This window comes from Gymnodraco acuticeps, unplaced genomic scaffold (genome assembly GCF_902827175.1).
Source record: "Gymnodraco acuticeps unplaced genomic scaffold, fGymAcu1.1, whole genome shotgun sequence".
Classification (NCBI taxonomy): Eukaryota; Metazoa; Chordata; class Actinopteri; order Perciformes; family Bathydraconidae; genus Gymnodraco; species Gymnodraco acuticeps.
Genome location: NW_022990135.1, coordinates 3020887 through 3038364, shown reverse-complemented (window position 1 = coordinate 3038364; position 17478 = coordinate 3020887). Strand labels below are relative to the sequence as shown.

At 43.7% G+C, this 17478-nt stretch overlaps 2 protein-coding genes across 4 annotated transcripts; one reads left to right on the top strand and one right to left on the bottom strand.

Moving 5' to 3' along the window:
* Positions 1-25: 25 nt before the first annotated feature.
* Positions 26-7684, top strand: fam117ba (family with sequence similarity 117 member Ba). The gene is made up of 8 exons (XM_034216955.1): positions 26-539; positions 2503-2737; positions 3175-3258; positions 3434-3544; positions 4166-4309; positions 4426-4633; positions 4745-4865; positions 4961-7684. Exons 2-8 carry the CDS (start codon positions 2717-2719, stop codon positions 5172-5174), a joined length of 903 nt encoding a protein of 300 aa, XP_034072846.1. The 5' UTR covers positions 26-539; positions 2503-2716; the 3' UTR covers positions 5175-7684.
* Positions 7585-16964, bottom strand: ical1 (islet cell autoantigen 1-like). Of its 3 annotated transcripts, none has more exons than XM_034216902.1 (14): positions 16850-16964; positions 15977-16016; positions 15678-15852; positions 13749-13821; positions 13307-13430; positions 12896-13094; positions 12688-12813; positions 11994-12092; positions 11776-11864; positions 11528-11577; positions 10843-11073; positions 10099-10434; positions 9910-10005; positions 7585-9629 (listed from the first exon to the last, which is right to left on the bottom strand). In XM_034216902.1, exons 2-14 carry the CDS (start codon positions 15982-15984, stop codon positions 9523-9525), a joined length of 1713 nt encoding a protein of 570 aa, XP_034072793.1. In that variant the 5' UTR covers positions 15985-16016; positions 16850-16964; the 3' UTR covers positions 7585-9522. The 3 variants fall into 3 exon arrangements, with proteins under 3 accessions (XP_034072793.1, XP_034072794.1, XP_034072796.1); XM_034216903.1 differs by having other exon boundaries at positions 16856-16931; XM_034216905.1 differs by lacking the exon at positions 10843-11073 and having other exon boundaries at positions 16850-16962.
* Positions 16965-17478: the final 514 nt, after the last annotated feature.

The following is a 17478-nucleotide window of genomic DNA, read 5'->3' as shown; positions in this document are numbered from 1 at the left end:
TGTTTACTCCGGCGTGCTTCACACTGGTCCCTCTCCCGTCGTGTCAACCAAGGCTAGCACAGCATCACCGCCTTCTTCTTTCTATCCCTTCTGTATTTTCTGTCCTTCTGCTATATTTTCCGTCGTTTCCCGACACTTCACGATCTCCGCCAGGCTCACAACGACGTTTCCTCTTTTGATACCCATATTTTTGCGTGCTGAAATCGTTTCGGTAGCTGTTTCAGCCGTCGTGCCGCATCAGCCGGGAGAGAAAAACATCCATCCACGACGACGAGGAGGCAGGGTGCGAAAACAGCAACGCCCATTTTGACACCTCCTGTATCAGTGCTATCCCCACGAAAACGTTTTAGGATATTTTCTATGTCTGCCTGTTTATATCTGAGAGGGCTTTCCTCACTTGCAACCTGCACAGTCGTCCCTTTGCCCTGTGTTCCCACCGCCTCTTTGGCATCTTCTCGGAGCTGCAGACATCAACAGGGGCTGAGGTGAAGAGCTCCATGACCCTTTGCATGCAGCGCAGCTCGGTCACATTCCTGCAGGTGAGTGCCGTCATGTTTCTCCTCACACACATTTAAATTCATCTCAAAATCATGAGCCTGGTTATATGCTCTTTTGTCATATAGGTCCAATACGTTTTCATGATAGTGATGATATGTGTGGGAGGAGCTGCATGCTTGTCTCCCTGTAAATAAATTGGCCTTCATTATTCATGGCATTGCATGAGGATTCGATATGCAGGGAGCTATCTTTCATTGTATGTATAATATATATAATGAATGCACAGCCTGATCAATAATGATTTAAATCGCATAATCTCTGCTTTAGACCTATTGTTCTATTATACATTGCAGCAAATTGGCAAGATTGATGTATTCTATTGTGTGTGGTAAGGTCTTCTTGTTACATTTGTTTGTATTGCAATATTTAACAATCTACACATGGCAGTTAGGCAGACAGTGTGCAAAGGCAGTTATGTAAACTAGAGCTGTAACAAATAATGGATTAGTCCATCAACAGAAAAGGAAACAAGTATTGATCACTGTCATTTGTTAAACACATGTGACCAAAAATAACTCTTCTGACCCAAATGGGAATATGTTCCCAGTATAATATGTAGATGGTAGGTAGACTATCTTTGGTTTTTGATTGAGCAATTGATTTTGGATGAGCAAAATGTGCAATTTCAAGACATCATTTTGGCCTTTGGGAAATTCTGATTGTGACATTTTTGGATGGTTTAATTTAAAACAAATAATGGAGAAATGAGTGGATGTACATGATGTGCTTATTACTTTCTGTGCAGGTTATGCTGTCCGCCTTTTGCTCATGGCTCATGAGGACTGTCTGTCTTGTGTTATAAGCTTATCTCTGATTTAAAGTTTCCTCAGGTGGTAACAGTGTAGCTCCTTTAAAAAAAGGCTGTTTTTTATACTACTACCAGTGCTACTATTGCTTTGAGCCCCAGGTAGTGGGTTGTTAATTGTATGACTGCAGACAGGAACAACAGCAGTGAAAATAAAGAAAGCTGAGCAATTTGCTAGCAGGCTGCTGATGCGAAAACCCCTGTTTACTCACACACACTCACACACACACACACACACACTCACACACACACACACACACACACACACACACACACACACACACACACACACACACACACACACACACACACACACACACACACACACACACAAGCGCTGCTGTGTTTGAATGACGATCAGTCGTCCCGTTCCCTAGCAACAGTGGTGTGTGCTGGTCAAGTCCCCTGCCAAATATAGCTCCTCACAAGCTCTGCCAATCAATGCTGTGTGTCGACGTGCAGATACATGCATGTACGGTGTGTCGTTACTAGGACTGAGTAGCTTTTTTTGCTGAAATAAATAAATTCATCCTCTATCCTGCAAGATGCTCTGCATTTGCATATATTCTGTTGCTTGTGCATGCATGGCTTTATTATTGCTAGGTGGTTGTCCTTTTGTTTACAGGGATAATATTGTTATTATCATTATTATTCTTTTAAATTCTATCTTGCAGTTTAGTTCCCAGTAAATGCAATGTTCAACTATTTGTTTTCTAAAAACTAAAAACGAATGAAAGACATGTTTTATTCAAACATGGATATACACGTTGTAAACCTTTTTGTCTGTGTTTGAAACTTGAATCTGAAATCAGATTTTGCTGACACCCTGCACTTTGCTGCAGCTCTGAATCAGGGTCAGTTGGGCACCTGCACTCAGTGCCCCTCACCCCCCCTTTGCTTTAAGCTGTTTTAATGCCATTAACCAGGGGGCTGTGGAGATTTAGAAGGGGGCATATCCGCTCTGCACACGATGGGTCGGATTAACATGCACACACACAAATTTAGACAGACAGAGCGAGCAGCATGCATGAGCTAATCCTGCAGGCCAGCTGTTGATTTGTTGATGTGTTTACCATGTGTTGACAAATACCTTGTTTACATCCAACTCACCCCGACTCCTCCCTGTGTTTCCTCCTCAGTCTGCATCAGTGGCCTTATCCTCCCACATCTTCTCGTGGTGTTCCTCCACGTCCTCCGGCGTCCCCCTCCTCTCTCTCTGAGCGCTCCGCTCCTCATTCTCCTCTCGGGCTCCCGCCATCCATCCAGCTGTGGCCCTTGCAGGGCGCGACTGCTGGCGCTCACCTGACAGGTCCCTGGCCTCAGGACGACTGCCAGCACCCGTACTCTCCCTACATGAGGGACAAAGCGACGCAGGTCAGTGCTGCGGGGGGGTTACGCATTGTGTGTGGTATATGAATTTGAGTTTGGTTTGTATGTAAGATATAAACAACTACAATGTTAGTGACAATGAATGAATGTGTGTGTTCTTGCTTCTTAAAGATAGCTTTGAAGACATGTGTGTTTAAGAAGCTGCAGGCAATCAATGCAAAGGGGTTAAGAGAGATTGCAGACGGTTGCATCATGATGCTGTGTGGCTGTCTTTGACTATTTCTCACAGACTGACTTTGAACCAGAGTCTGGTCAAACAGAAGCTGTAAGATATTTCTGTAACCTATTTTACGTAGGCATCACAATAAAACAGCATCAGCTACAAAGTGTGACACTGGCAACACCAGTTGCTTCTCATAGAAAACCCCTATTTTGTACTATATCTGAAATAAAGCTCTAACCGGTGTGTGTGCGTGTGTTAGACCCCCAGGGCCTGGGCAGATGAGAGGAGGAGGGGCTCTCACAAACGCTCGGCCTCCTGTGGGAGCACCGACCAGCTCAAGGAGGTCAGTTTCTTTGTTTTAAAGCCAAAATAAACACATGTTATGTTGTAAATAAATGCTTTTTCTGAGCATTGTGCTTCAGTTATGACTGAACACACCATCAATAACAAGACATGGCTGTATAAATCTATACATCTGCAAAACAACGTCCCTCTGTATGTTTGTAAAACCTCTCTAGATTGCCAAATTGCGACAGCAGCTTCAGCGCAGCAAACGCAGCAGCCGCCATCGGAGGGATAAAGACCGCAAGTCCCCGTTCAATGGCAGCCATACCATCATCCAGTCGCAGGTAAGCAATACAGACTGTGTGTCTGAGTTTCTGTCTGAGCTGAAAAAAGATAAGAAAGTTGAGAAGAGAGTTTTCAGGATGTCCCATTTAACCTATGCATTTAACTCATGTCCCTGTGTGTCTCCTGATGTGTTTTTTTTTACCAGTCTCTCGTCTATGAAAAGTCATCTTGATTGGGTTCCTCTGATGCAGTAACACACACACACACACTCCAGTCACGTTGCTGTATTTTGACAGCAACAGGGCTGGTCCTCTGCTCCCTGTGGAGTCTGCTGGAGTGCAGCTGTCCTGCTTTCAGGGCCTCCTCAGGAGACAAAGAGAAAAGAGTTATCATGCAACTTTCCTAACAATACTTGACAAGCTCATTAACTGATGCACAGAGCTAGCAGGAACACACTAGAAGTTACATCAAGATGATCAAAGGTTTGACTTATTTGTTGTTGCAGGAGGTTACAGCTAAATTCATTCTGAGACATGATATCATAAATCAATGTATAAGTTCATTTTCTTACATTAACCAAATACCATTTCTGTGTATTTGCAACTGATAAGAGGATAAAGGGTGAGTGAAGGATTTTGTGCAGAATCGGTACTGACAGTAGCCATGTGTGTGTTTTGCAGTCACCTATGCCCAAGGCCATCCTGATACCCATCCCTATATCCAAGTCATCGGCCCCTCGTTTCCGAAACAGCGTAGAGGGCCTAAACCAGGAGATTGAACGCATCATCATTAGGGACACGCCTGAAAAAGAAGACACCATCGTTGTGAGTTTTGCTAGCTCAGAGATTGTTTTAAAAATTCACACACAACCACTGTGGGGATTAAGCCCCCGGTCCATGTTGTTATTGTGACCTCATTTGTGTGCGTGTTTGTGCGACAGCCACAGGATGTCCCAGATGGGCACCGCGCACCCCCACCCGTCCCCCCACGGCGCAGCAGCAGCACCCGCAGCATAGACACACAGACTCCCTCGGGGGGCGGCCTGAGCGGTAACCATAGCAACTGCAGTAGCCGGCCCGACTCCATCTCGCCCTCCTACCTCACCGTCCTCAACGACACGAGCGGAGGGAGCCCCTACGAGGACAAAGGTGACTCACACACACCATATATTACACTTCATTGTACGCACGCCGTGTCTCTGTGAGCATGATCTGCTGCCGACCTTTGACCTACAGTCTCCCCTCTGTGTCTGTCTTCAGAGCTGGGCCCCTGCTCCCCACTGCCTAAATATGCCGCCTCCCCCAGACCCAACAACAGCTACATGTTCAAGAGGGAACCTCCAGAGGGCTGCGAGAAAGTCAAAGTGTCCGAGGACACCATGTGAGTGTATTTTTAGATTTACAGGATGTTCTTTATTTGTTAATGTTATGTACCCACTTGTTATGAAGGCTAAGCGTCCCTGCATGTGTCCACAGAACCAAACCTCCGCAGGACCTCCCTCGCTTCTTGTGTCCCGACCGCAACAAGGTCAACTTCATCCCCAACATCGGCTCTGCCTTCTGCCTCGTCAGCATCCTGAAGCCCTTACTCCCCGGTCCCCGAGGTCCAGTGGGCCTCCGGAGCCTGTCCCCGTCCCTCGTGCCTCTATCCACCCAGCCCTGCCTCCTGGAGGAGCCCGAGAGCTTCTGACGGCTTCACGTCACCCCCGGAAGAACCCCCCCCCCTCAACGAAATCAGAAAACACTTACTAGGAAACAACCCTTCTGCTCTAAGAATGCCTTCAGCATGCCAGCTAAGCTCTCTCTGATGTCCTTATCTCGTTGACAAAGCGCTTCCCACTGCCTCTCCTCAGACGACTACAACGTGAGAGTCCTGCAGCCCTGTGCGGGGGTGTGCAGCTAACATTTCATCGCTTTCTTCTACCTTTAGAGCTGGTTATGTTCCTGTTTTCTCGGGAGGAAAAGGGCGAAAGGACAGACTCTTTTATTTCATCGTATTATACCATGGCGCCTTTCCACGGATATATCTCTTTTTCTATCTGTAGTTATTTCTCTTGATATAAAATATGCCTTCCATTGTAAAAGGAAAAGGAAAAAAAAAGGCCACTGGTTTCCTTGGCGACCAAGAGTTTGACCACGGAGGCTAATTTTGGTGCTGCCAGATATATCGTAGCAAAACTTGAACGGTCGCGACAAGGAGGAGTTTAAAAATGTGCCTGATATTTTAGACCGCTCAGTTTCGCACAACCAGCGTAGTGCTCCATCATGTTTGACCCTTTAGCATGGCACACATGATGTGAGCACTATGCTGGCCATAGATACACACACACAGGCAGGGACAAGCAGAATATACAAGCAGTGGTGGAAAGTAACTAAGTACATTTACTCAAGTACTGTAATTAAGTACACATTTTGAAGCATTTTTACAACTTAAAAAAGGAAACATTTGTACTTCACTACATTTAATTTTTAAGCTTGAGTTACTTTAGATTTATTATGATTTGTTGTAAATGTAATCTATCCAACAATATATTTAAGTACCTAAAACAACTAGTAGGACAGGAAATTAATTTGCAGCAATTTAATTAAGTTTTTGTATAAAAAAAAACACATTTCCAGCTTGTGTGTGAAGAGTTGCTGCTTTTACTTGCTAATATTTTTATTTATTTATAATATATTTTTCTGCAATGAGTTTCTTAATGCAAGACTTACTTGTAATGGAGTATTTTTACAGTGTAGTACTAGTTATTTTACTTAAGTAAAATATCTGAATACTTCTTCCACCACTGTATACAAGGAGGGGGTTTTAAAACATATTTGTGTACTTTTATCAGCCATTTGCAGTGCAGGCTGACTGTAAACGGGTACAAGCTTCACTAACAGGTAGCAGTGAGCCCCCAGCCCCCCCCCCCGCGCTGTGTATCTATGGGAAACGCAGGCCAGGGCTATGATGTGTGCAGCGTGTTCTACCTGTCTGCCTGCCCCTCCTTCCCAAGCGCTAGCCTTTGCTTCAGAAATGTCCCTCCTTACTCCACGTCCATCACACACACCCCCCTTTTGGTCCCAGCTCTTTCTCTCCTCCTATCTCCCTCACAGTCACTGTAAAGCTGATTTCCTCCTGTCTTGCTCAGCTCGTGTTGTTGTGAAATGTGTCCAGACGGGTCTCATCTTGGCTCCCTCTGGCCTGCAGAGCCCTGAACATGGAGAGGCTGGTGAACACATCCCAATATCACTACTTTACAAGATGGTCTCCACAGTATTTCTGTCAACAGAATCAATATTTAAACTTAGTTTGAAATGCACCACTTTTTATCTTTTGCATCGAAACATTTCAGACACGCTGCGCCACATTTGGAGCTGTTGATTGACGGCCTCTCCATGCCCCGGCCCCTCTTCCTGTAAATGTCATTACTACTTAACTGTACCTGCTTCGGTGGGATAGGAATGTACTGGAATTGTAAATATAAAAAGGCACACTGTGTTTGTATTATCGGCTGACAAAGATATGTATCTGAATGAGTTGTACCATAGACCCCCTCCCTTCCTTCCTCCCTCCCTCCTTCCTCCCCTCCTGCTTTTCCTCCGCTGAGTACTGTGAATTACATGTCTCATTTTTGTGAATAATTATGTATTTATTTATCAGGAGTGTTATTGGGTCTTCAGAGAATTTTAACCAAGAATAGATTACATCCTCCATCTCAGGTTGTAGTGAATAGGATACAAAAAAAGATTACTTACTTCTCGTGCACACTAACACGTCTACACTACGAAGAGCGTAAACCAACAGCTGCTATGTATGTAGCCTCACAACAAGGAAACGATGTAACCTGTAGCAGAGTAGAAGTAGAGAGAAGTGTGGATGTTGTGTATCCAGTGACCTGATTTGGCATGTTTCTAAAAATGAGGCGTTCTGTTCCAAAATGAGATCCACTTGCTGAAAACAATCACACCTACAGCGACATGACTTTCTGTCGTTTTTAAACGTCTGTTTACAAAAAGTAGTTTGGAAGATTAGATTCATACAAATACAGATTTATTTCAGATACCAACTTTTATCAGAGTGGATAAACAGCATTTTGGAATGAGGCTCAACGCAGTGATTCTTTGTTTGCTTGTCCAGTTTATTGGAAACAGAACTGCCAAGTTTTCATCTGTTAAACCCCTCGAGTGAAATAAAAAGGCATAGTTGAATTAAATAAAGCATTTGTGATTGACTTGAGAAATACATTCTTTTTGTGTAAATAAAGTGTGTAAATCTAGCAGTATACAGTATAATACATTATGTGACAAAACAACACAGTAGTTTCCCTTCATGTGTCACATTTAAAACAAAAAGAAGAGCAGAGATAATAATATACAGCTTGTATAAAATGTTTGTTTTTTTCCCATGATGCATTTTTCCATCTGATTACCTCTGCTGAGGCACACAAAGCCGTAACTTTGGATTTGGTTTAAGTCGATGCATGTGGGCATGATATTCACATCTCAACAACTCATGAAACATCAAATAAATCTTACAAACTCTACTCTACATTTGCAACAGTTCCTTTTAGCATTTCGTAAACATTCAAAAATGTCAGTATTGGTAGTTTTTCCCTTCAACAAAAAAAACAACCAGTGGGAATCAAATCCAAAACAGGTGTGTGAGAAATCCATTTCATGACATGGTAACAGTTCTCCACTCCCTTTTCCCATAAAACAATAACACATTTCCAAAATGCATCTTTGAATTCTCACACAGTTAAAAGTGAACAGTATTTTACAGTGTTAGAGTTAGTAGTTTTTATATAATCTGGAAATAAATACATTTTGATTTGCATGTTTATAGGATTTAAATAATCCACCCATTAGAAAATACGTTTTTCCAGTGTCCTAGTTTAAAACATCGTTCAAGAGACAAAAAATAAATGTTTCATCCTTCACACATTTTCCTCGGCCTTTGTGAAATTGCTATTGTGAAATTTGAACAACAGATGGGACTGAAGATCATTTCTTTCGCGTCCTACTTTTAACACTACATTCAGAGCCAGGAGAATCTGGGATGAAGGTGGACAGTGACATAAAGAGGCTGTGGACAGTGAGTTTCCATTGTGTCTGTAATATGACTCCAGGCCAGGTGGTCATAATGACCCCATCAGTCCTCTCCAGAGACAGGACATATCACAGATCAGTGTGGCCTGTAGACCTTAAGAAAGAAAACTGACATTTCCTTACAGAGATTAAAACGTGTCACATTATTTATCTAACCCATGGAGTGGTCAAGTTCCAGAGATGTCATTATTTCTAGATACCAATTCATTTAAAAAATGTGCCAAAGTTACTTTACTAAGATTATATATAATTGTATTTCTTTTACTGGCAGAGATGGACTTTCATTTCATGTAGAGTCACACCGGTAAAGGAAAAGGAAATGAGTCAGCATTGTGGTATAAAAAAAAACAGAGTTAGGTCTACAAATAGCTGGATAATGCACTGTTGTTGCTGGGAGAAACAAGCCCCAGATCTAACTGTTGTTGTTTGTGTGCAAATACAGGCTCAGTGACAGGTTCAGGGTCCCATCTTACATACACAATGTTAGCTATGTATATGCATATAGAAACACTGTACGCTCTTCATCCATACGTGACAATCATGTGCAGTGAATTTCCGTTTACGTCCTGGGTCCTCTGTGATGTGTGCACACAGCAAACCGACACACCCAATCTAACATGAATAAAACACACAGTGCCGTCTAAAATAAAGCTGTAACCCAAACATTCTCTGCTTGGCAGAAGCTGCAATAACTGAAACTGTGTGTGTATGAGTCAGAGGCTGCATGTGTGTGTTAAGAGTCAGAGGCTGCATGTGTGTGTTAAGAGTCATTTACAAAGCTGCAGAGAGAGCCTTTAATAAGCAACAGTGTTTCCTTTTCCAGTGTGTTGCATCTTACTTACGGACTTTAAAAAAACTTGCCGACATCCAGATCCTGTAAGAGTCTTCATACAGTGCTGCTGCACACACACACACACACACACACACACACACACACACACACAGCTTTATGCATTGAGCAGCTCATCTGGGGAGCGTCCGATAGCGTCGGGGTTGGAGAGGGGGTCCAGGTCGGCAAACAGGTTGAACCAGGCGGACATGTCTTTAGATGCACCTGGAGCGGCCACACACACACACACACACAGTTACAAGAAGGTTTCCAAAGATAACCCGATTGGGTCCTTATTCTGCAGCTTGTACGTTATTAAATAACCAGATATAATTCATAATAGGTTGAAGTAAAAAGTGCTATCTATTGCCTCTTTATATATAAACCCTGTTGTGTAACTCTGTGTTAATATATAGATTGAACGCACCGCGCTAAAGACACATTTCCCAACTATAAAGTTTACTGTACTCAGACAGGGGAGGACACAGGTTAAGAAGGAGCATACCATTGGCTGCTGGACTTGGAGCTGGCTGAGCTGATTGGCTGTGATCAGGAGGAGGCTGCAGGGGCGGAGCTTGGAACATAGGAGGGGTTGACCAGCCTAAAAGACAAAGCAGGGTTAAGAAGAGTAGTGAGAGATGTATCCGTGAGCTGCAGTGAGATTCTCTCTCCAGCAGAGGGCAGGGTTGCTCACCTGTGGAGCTCAGGCTGTGGTCCAGTAGCTGGGAGGGCAGGAAGCCTGTGGGGGAGGGGGGGCCCGAGGGAGGACGTGCTGCCGGACCACTACCCTCCGTCGGCGCTCTACTCTCTGCCGGCCCACCAGTTACTGCTGCGCTCTGTGGAGGGACAGTGGGGGGGTCAAAGAGCCCGAAGGCGTCCTGCCACTCCCTGCTGAACTCGTCGCTGGCCCCGGGGCCCGGGCTCAGGAGGTCTTTTAGGAAAGCCATGTCCCCCCCTTCACCATCCTCCTCTTCTGCTCTCAGCTCTGTCCCGGTAGAGTGGAACGGATCACCTGAAAATGGACCCACACCTAGACGGACAGAAGAAGAGTCTTATATCTTTGAGGTAACTACATCACAGGAGATTCTGAAAGGTCACAGATTTACAAGCTTGTTACTAAGCACAGATTCAGATTGCAGAGAAAGATAAAGCCAAAAGAGAGGGCTGAAATGACAAGAAAAAATACCATAACTAACAACTGAGGGTTGATACTCTTCAAATCAGACTTTTAAGGAGCATGCTGTTCAAGGAAAAGAGTCTCAGAAGTGAAGATGACAGTTTCCCCGTAGTGAAGGAAACAGAGCCCCTTGCACCAGACAGGCAGAGTGAATCCAGATCCAAAGAGCCAAAGGAAGCAGAGTTGAAATCCCATGCCACAGCCAGCAAAGTGAGATGGGAGTCAGAGTTCACAGGTGGAGGAGAGAGCAGGCCAGTTTACCGCAGGCAGGCAGCTGTGACTGGAGGCTCTCAAAGCCCCAGGGCTCACTGTGCCTCCCCCCCTGATGAGGAAGCAGGAGCTGGGGCTGCAGAGGGACGTGAGTGGGGGCTGAGGGCTGGGACTGTGGCTCATCACCGGCCATGAGCATCAGGTCGTCCTCAGAGTCCATGGACAGTCCTCTGAGAGCGTGCAGGGCAGCCGGAGGTGTGGCAGTGTGTTGGTGCGCTGAGACTAAAGGATCATAAAGCCGACAGGCGTCCCGCCCACAGTCAGCAGCAGAAATTCCAATGAACACACCTGTACTATTTACACAAGTGCTGGATATAACAATATAACAATACCGTCCGTATAAAAGTTCTCAACACACTACAAGGAGCAAACATACAACTGGAGTTTCTTCCCACCAAGAGCAGTGAAAGTAATCATTTTTTTCCTGTTAAACTTTGCTGTTTAGTTCATTTTAAAAGACACATAATTATGACCATGTAAATTCAAGAGTGTAGAGCACAGATGAAACATGTCAACACATTATTAGTGATATTTGACCTCCTTAAATGCGCCTTCTGTTCACTACTACTCACTTCTCCACGTTGTCTGCAGGATGCCCAGGCTCACTCATGATTGTACCACACTGTAAACATGTCTCTATAACTGTGTGTCTCAGCCCAGAGGTGGCAACACATACCTGAACCAGAAGCACTTCCGGATGGCTTGTCGTCATCCAAGGACACCAGACTGAGGAAGGGAGGAGGGGAATAAATGAGAAAGTGTATTTTTAGCAATGCAGTAGCCTCTATTTGATTTGGAGCTGCACTCTCTTTAGGCACAACGTTTTTAAAGCCCTCAACTACCAAACGGAGCACTATGATCATCACATACAAAAGCGGTTTTCAACATAAGAGGGACTATACTAGATTTATTTAGTTCTCTCACCTCTCTGTGTTGCTCTGTAGAGCCTTCTCCTTCTTCTTCTCAACATGTTGCTGTGCCTCTGCTAGTTCCTCCAGTGGGTCTCTCAGGTCCTGTAAAAGGGAGGAACAATTTACAATGTCATATAAAAACACATAGATGATCAGATCTATGTTGGGAGGACTGCTAAAAGGACAGTTGGTATCTGTCTGCAGGGAATGCAACACTCGAGTGTGAAGTACCTTGAGTGTGGTGAACTGGTATGGTACATGTCCTTGGAAGGCCTCGTGGATTCCTGACATAGCGTGGGCCGTCTTCTCCCAGAACTGCAGCAGAGTGGTCTGCCAGGACAGGATCGAAAGATATTCAATAGTTCTGTTTCCAACCAGAATGAGTGCATATATGCAGGGTAACACCGGAAACCTTTAAAACATAGGCAATGGACTCTTTTCCCAGTGCCGGTAGAAGAGTATGCCTTTCTGTCAATTAAGTCTGGTGGCTCTGAGGGAAGCATGTATATTGTATGTGTTTGACGTAAATAAATAATAATAACCGTCTAAATCCCTGATGCTTTTCTTTATTATTTATTTACAGCAACACGCCGTAAAATCGGGTAGAAATGATCGTGTCCACCTGAGTGTCATGTTTACATCATAGGCAACCGGAGCTGGAGCTGACTAATACTGCCACTTCTGCAGAGTCATATGTCCTGGGAATAAAAGCCTCATTTAATCCCCCACACTGAAGACACAAGTCAGATGTTATTTGGTGTTAGCGTGTTTGTGTGCAATAGTAAAGGCATAATTGAGTAAAACAAGAAAGACAAACAAGCAGGTAGACAGATCGGGATCCTGCATTCATCCTTAAAGCATACAGGTACATATTGTAATTAAAGCATTGTCTAACAGAGATGATATGGTGTTGACAGACACACACCTGGTAGGTACAGAGGGAGTGTGAAAGCATGTTGCAGCGGCTTGCTCCCAGCATGTCCACCTTCTGACACACATCGTTCTTCAGCTTCTCAAACTGGCCCTTCGTCCCTCTGACCTGGGATTGGACCTAAAAAACAGACCATGAGACACATCATTTATATCATTAGTGTCAACCAGCACCTGATACACCCAAACAAGCGTCCTTCTACCTTGCGGAACTTCTCCAGCTGCTTATATGTGTCTGGGTCGAGTTCCTGGGAGACGTCCTTCATCCAGAGCAGAGCCCCTCTGTACTCGGTGCGCGCCTTCTCCATGTGAGTGACCGTCAGCAGCGTGTCGGCGATGGCGCGCCGCCTGAACGTCTCCACTTCCTGGTGCAGGCGGTGCAGTGGCGGGCAAAGTGCCATCCTATGGAAAAAGATTAACAGAACTCATGACATTTCTCAAAATGAAAAAGACATTCAGCATAATGTATCATGGCCAAGTAAGGTTATTCACCAGAATCAATAATACACATGTTTTTTCACTTTCTCTGTTCATTTGTAGCCATTATTGTAATGCTATTACTCTGGAATGCACTTTAACACTGGATCATTGGCTTGGTATTTCCTGCTGCTGACCTCTGCTTGGCGGAGGTGCACAGGGCCTTGCTGGTGGCGTTCATCATGTTGCCAGCCTTTGTGCGATCGTGTTCCGCCTGGAAACGCAGGAACAGGCCGAGCTCGTTCTCCTCCTGAGACAGACCTGGGAAAAGAGATCAAAGTCCCTCATGTACACAAAGGAGACACATCTTGACTCCCTCATACCACGACCGTGCTAGAAAGAATATCACTAACACTGTAACAACTTATTTGAGTTTTAAAAAACAGGCTTATTAGTTAGTAAAAGAATCCAACCATTTATAGCTTAAGTGTTAGACAAAAGCATCACACAGGAAGGAACACAATCATAAACACACAAGATGTCATCCTGTATACGGGAAAGAATGATACAGCCTGAAATAAATAGCTCCTACTGTTGTGCAGTGCAGTGATGTGATGTTATACGTTTAGTTTTACTCACGTGTGATCCTGTACTGGTACTTCTCAATCACCTTCAGCAGCTCTGTGCATGTCAACTGAACCGAGCGGAAGAACTGTAGAAGAAAAACATGCCAGGTTCAAATACATCCTCAACACCTTTCTTTAGAACACCTTTAAGAACCTTGTTGTTGGTTTTCTGTCCACTTATTTCAAGACTTTATTTTGCAGTGTTAACACAACATATGTTGCTCTCTCTTGCTTTCTGCCTGGCAGTCAGATGCCTCTCCTCCGACCTGCTAGATGTATGCTAGTGTGTCATAGCAACACAGATATAGAGGTCGCTCTATACTGCTCTCTGATAGAAAGCAATTCACCCACAATGCAACACAAGGATATACGTCATGATTGGAATGATGTTAAAGAGATCAGGCTCGGACATCTTAATAAAGTTTCAGTTGGGGATTCAGCTGGAAGAACATAATGCAATATTGTGTGAGTCTGAAATTGAGATTCATACAGCAGGGTTCTCGGGGACATGATCATTAATGGAGGCAGCGTGGAGAACTAACTGCAGACCACTTGAATATATCCTTGGGCTGCTCCTTTTATATTAGCGTGGGATTGCCAAAGAACATTTATGGAAAATAATTAGATTATCTTTTAGTCACAGTCATGGCCCACTAGTGAAATCTTTTGAACACTTCTATATTTTATAAGGCCATCCATGCCTGCCTCTTCAGGTGTGAGACTGTAGACTGAGAGCAGAGGGAGGAGGTGACTTTTACGTGGGGTTACTGATTAACTTTAGAATAAACACTCACTGCCTTCTTTCCGTTTGCCTCAGCAGTGTCAGATCCCTGCCTGTGTACAGGTCACTGCTCCTGAACAACACATCTCTTATATGTTGTATTACTAAGACGACCAATACTGATTGATTCATCACGATCATGTTGGTCTTATGCCATCTGCTCTGTCTGACTCACAGCAATATGGCAGGGGAAAACCAGAAGCAGACGGAAATAAACATCCACGCATGGCTTCGTGCAAATACACTTCGATACATCAGTTCTGTTTTTCTACTTGAGATTTTGTCAGAAAAAGACAGTGATGAAATATAAAACAAGAACAATCCAATGTGGATAAATTCACTTAAAACTGGATGAAATCTATAATGGTACTGATGCTGGAAAGATTCAAAATTGACTTAATAAGATCTGATGTTTCCTTATCTGACGTGACCTTATATCTGTGTAAATCTAACTAAAACTGTGTCTTATCTAATGGTGACAGTCATACTCTGAAAAATGAAATAATGGATACAATCTAATCTAATTCTAGTAGCTTGCAGATCACTGAAATGTAAAACCTGATTAAATCAAGTTAGCTAGAAGGCCAGGGAATCAGGAGAGCTAAAATGCAACAAGACAGGTTGGCAAAAAATTATCTGAATCTACTCTTTGTAAATGATCTTGAAACACTTTCTCCTCTTTTCTGTCTTTGTCTCAGCGGGGATGGATGGATGGAGGGACAATGATTTCAGGAGGACAGTAGAGGCCTGATCTTGTTCCTGAGCGAACAAAAGCCTCACAGTGCATCCCTTAGCAGCTCAGTGAAACTCTAGCACATCGCAGACAGTTACACAACTAAATGTCAGCCAATCCAAACTGCCAGCTCTCATTCCTTGCAGTGATGTGAAGCGACTGCAGAGGATCAGACTGTAAAGCTGTGCGTAACTTTCAGAGCTGTGATGTCCTGTCAGACATCTCACCTGTAATTACAACCCTAATATCCAGACATCAAGAAAACATCTCTGCAAACAATGGACCCCTTGTGCCGCTGATGTTCTAAAACCTCTCTTTGTAATCCTACTGCAGATACATTATCCCTCACAATACAAACTGGTAAACAATATCTACATGTTATTTACAATTATAACATGTAGATATTGGTAACCCCTCCCCCCCCCTACCTCCAGCTTGGCGTCCAGGTCAGCGTCTGAGGCCACCACGTACTCGTCCTCCTTCTTGCCCGTGGCTTTGATGAGGACCTGCTTAGTCTTCCAGAACTTCTTCTGCATGCGAGCCATCACCGAGCTGTCCTCGCCGAGCAGGGCCCGGCCCCCGCTCAGCATGTCCCCCGCAAACCTGGAGCACACACACTTCTGTCAGCTGCTCTTATAACAACAGTGTGTAATACAGTAATTATGATCATTATAATAATGGCTCTGGCTAGAGTCAACAATTATGTAAATATGAATTGTACACTTACCCGTCCATGATTGAATATCAACCTTTGTCAGTTCTGAAAACTAAAAGAAATAGAAATGTTGTATTAACAGGTGTTGGTTCAAAATAAATGCATTGATGATCTGTTCTTCATTCATTAAACATGTTTTGCATTTGAACTCTTATGCAGCTTATATCTTGCCTAAGGATAGCAGTAGGATTTAAATGGCTGTTTAGTATAGAGTAAACTAGTAGCTGAAGTCCATTGTGTTTCCTCTTCCTCACACAGAAAGCAATGGTCAGGCATATAGACTGAAGGTGTTGTGTAAATCTAACTAATATAATATAATGCTACTGACAGTCACAGTGAGAAATAACTGCTGCTGGTTTCCCTGTAGATCTTTGCTGGGATACATTCAACAGCAAGCATGTAAACAGAGCTGACAGCTGTTCCCCTACTGAATTATAATCGAGTTATAAGCGGTTATCATAGAGTGTTATCTGTGACTGCACACAAACCCCTCGGTGCTGAAGGCTAAAAAGCTCATCTAATATGGTTTATCCAGCAGACCAGACACCTGTGCTTTTCGGAGTGAGGAGAATTGAGAGCCAGCTGGCTGTGGAGCAGGTGTTCAGTTACATGAAAGGCTGCCTTGAAACACACAATAAGAAAGCTAAGGCGTGTGTCATTCGACCATTTTTATCGACAGTGTAAATAAAGGTGTAAAAGTACAAATAAATGTAACGATAGTCGAGAAAAGCCAGCCGAAAACGGCTTGTTTGCTAGCAGCAGTTTAGCTCCTAGCTAGTGCAGTTGTAGGAACAGTAATGCTGATAGAATATTTTACATTATAACGAGATATACAAACATTACGGTTATTATATTATGGTCAGATAATTTAAAAGGTGAATTTACCTTTACCTTGCTTTTAGTTTTGTCCAGCAGTCCGAGCATCTGTGCAGCTCAGCTCGGCTAGCCTCCTCTGCCGATAGCCGTCATAATGAGTCAGAGAAACAGGATATGCAAAGCAGCTGTAGCGCTGATTGGACACCAGAGGGCGCTGCTGTACAGGTACAGGCCGTACAGGCCATAGACTGTATACATTAAGAGACAGGCCACAACAAAGCTCGTCTATTGCTAAGCAGGCATTCACAGCTCACTTACTGAACAAAATGTGTACTACACTGACTAATAAGCAGTTAGATTGAATGTGTTGCAGTTCCACTAGTTTAAAAGGAGAGGGAAGATAAAATGTCAGTAAATAACACTTTGGTCAACCCCCAGACACCCTGCTTTAATATTATGGTACAAAAAGACCAATCAGTGATACCTCTTCTTTTTAACGCCTCTCTGGTCATGTTCAAATGTTGCCTCCCAATATAATAGTAAAATGACTGTTCTCCACTGGTGGAAGAAGTAGTCAATTTAGTTAAAGTAGCAATAACAGTGTAAAAAAATACTTCAAAGTTCTGTATTTAGAATCCTACTCAAGTACAGGTCAAAAGTAATATCAAAATTAACTTTAAGTACCAAAGGTAAAGTTC

What these genes read in the sequence shown, in the direction of transcription:
- fam117ba (XM_034216955.1), top strand. Translation starts at nt 2,717, where the DNA reads ATGAGGGACAAAGCGACGCAG. An exon ending in ATACCATCATCCAGTCGCAG is followed by an intron (nt 3,545 to 4,165) that starts GTAAGCAATACA and finishes TGTGTTTTGCAG; the next exon opens with TCACCTATGCCCAAGGCCAT. An exon ending in GAGCCCCTACGAGGACAAAG is followed by an intron (nt 4,634 to 4,744) that starts GTGACTCACACA and finishes GTCTGTCTTCAG; the next exon opens with AGCTGGGCCCCTGCTCCCCA.
- ical1 (XM_034216902.1), bottom strand. An exon ending in ACCAGTTCACCACACTCAAG is followed by an intron (nt 11,865 to 11,993) that starts GTACTTCACACT and finishes TCCCTTTTACAG; the next exon opens with GACCTGAGAGACCCACTGGA. An exon ending in GTCACAGCTGCCTGCCTGCG is followed by an intron (nt 10,435 to 10,842) that starts GTAAACTGGCCT and finishes CTGTCCGTCTAG; the next exon opens with GTGTGGGTCCATTTTCAGGT.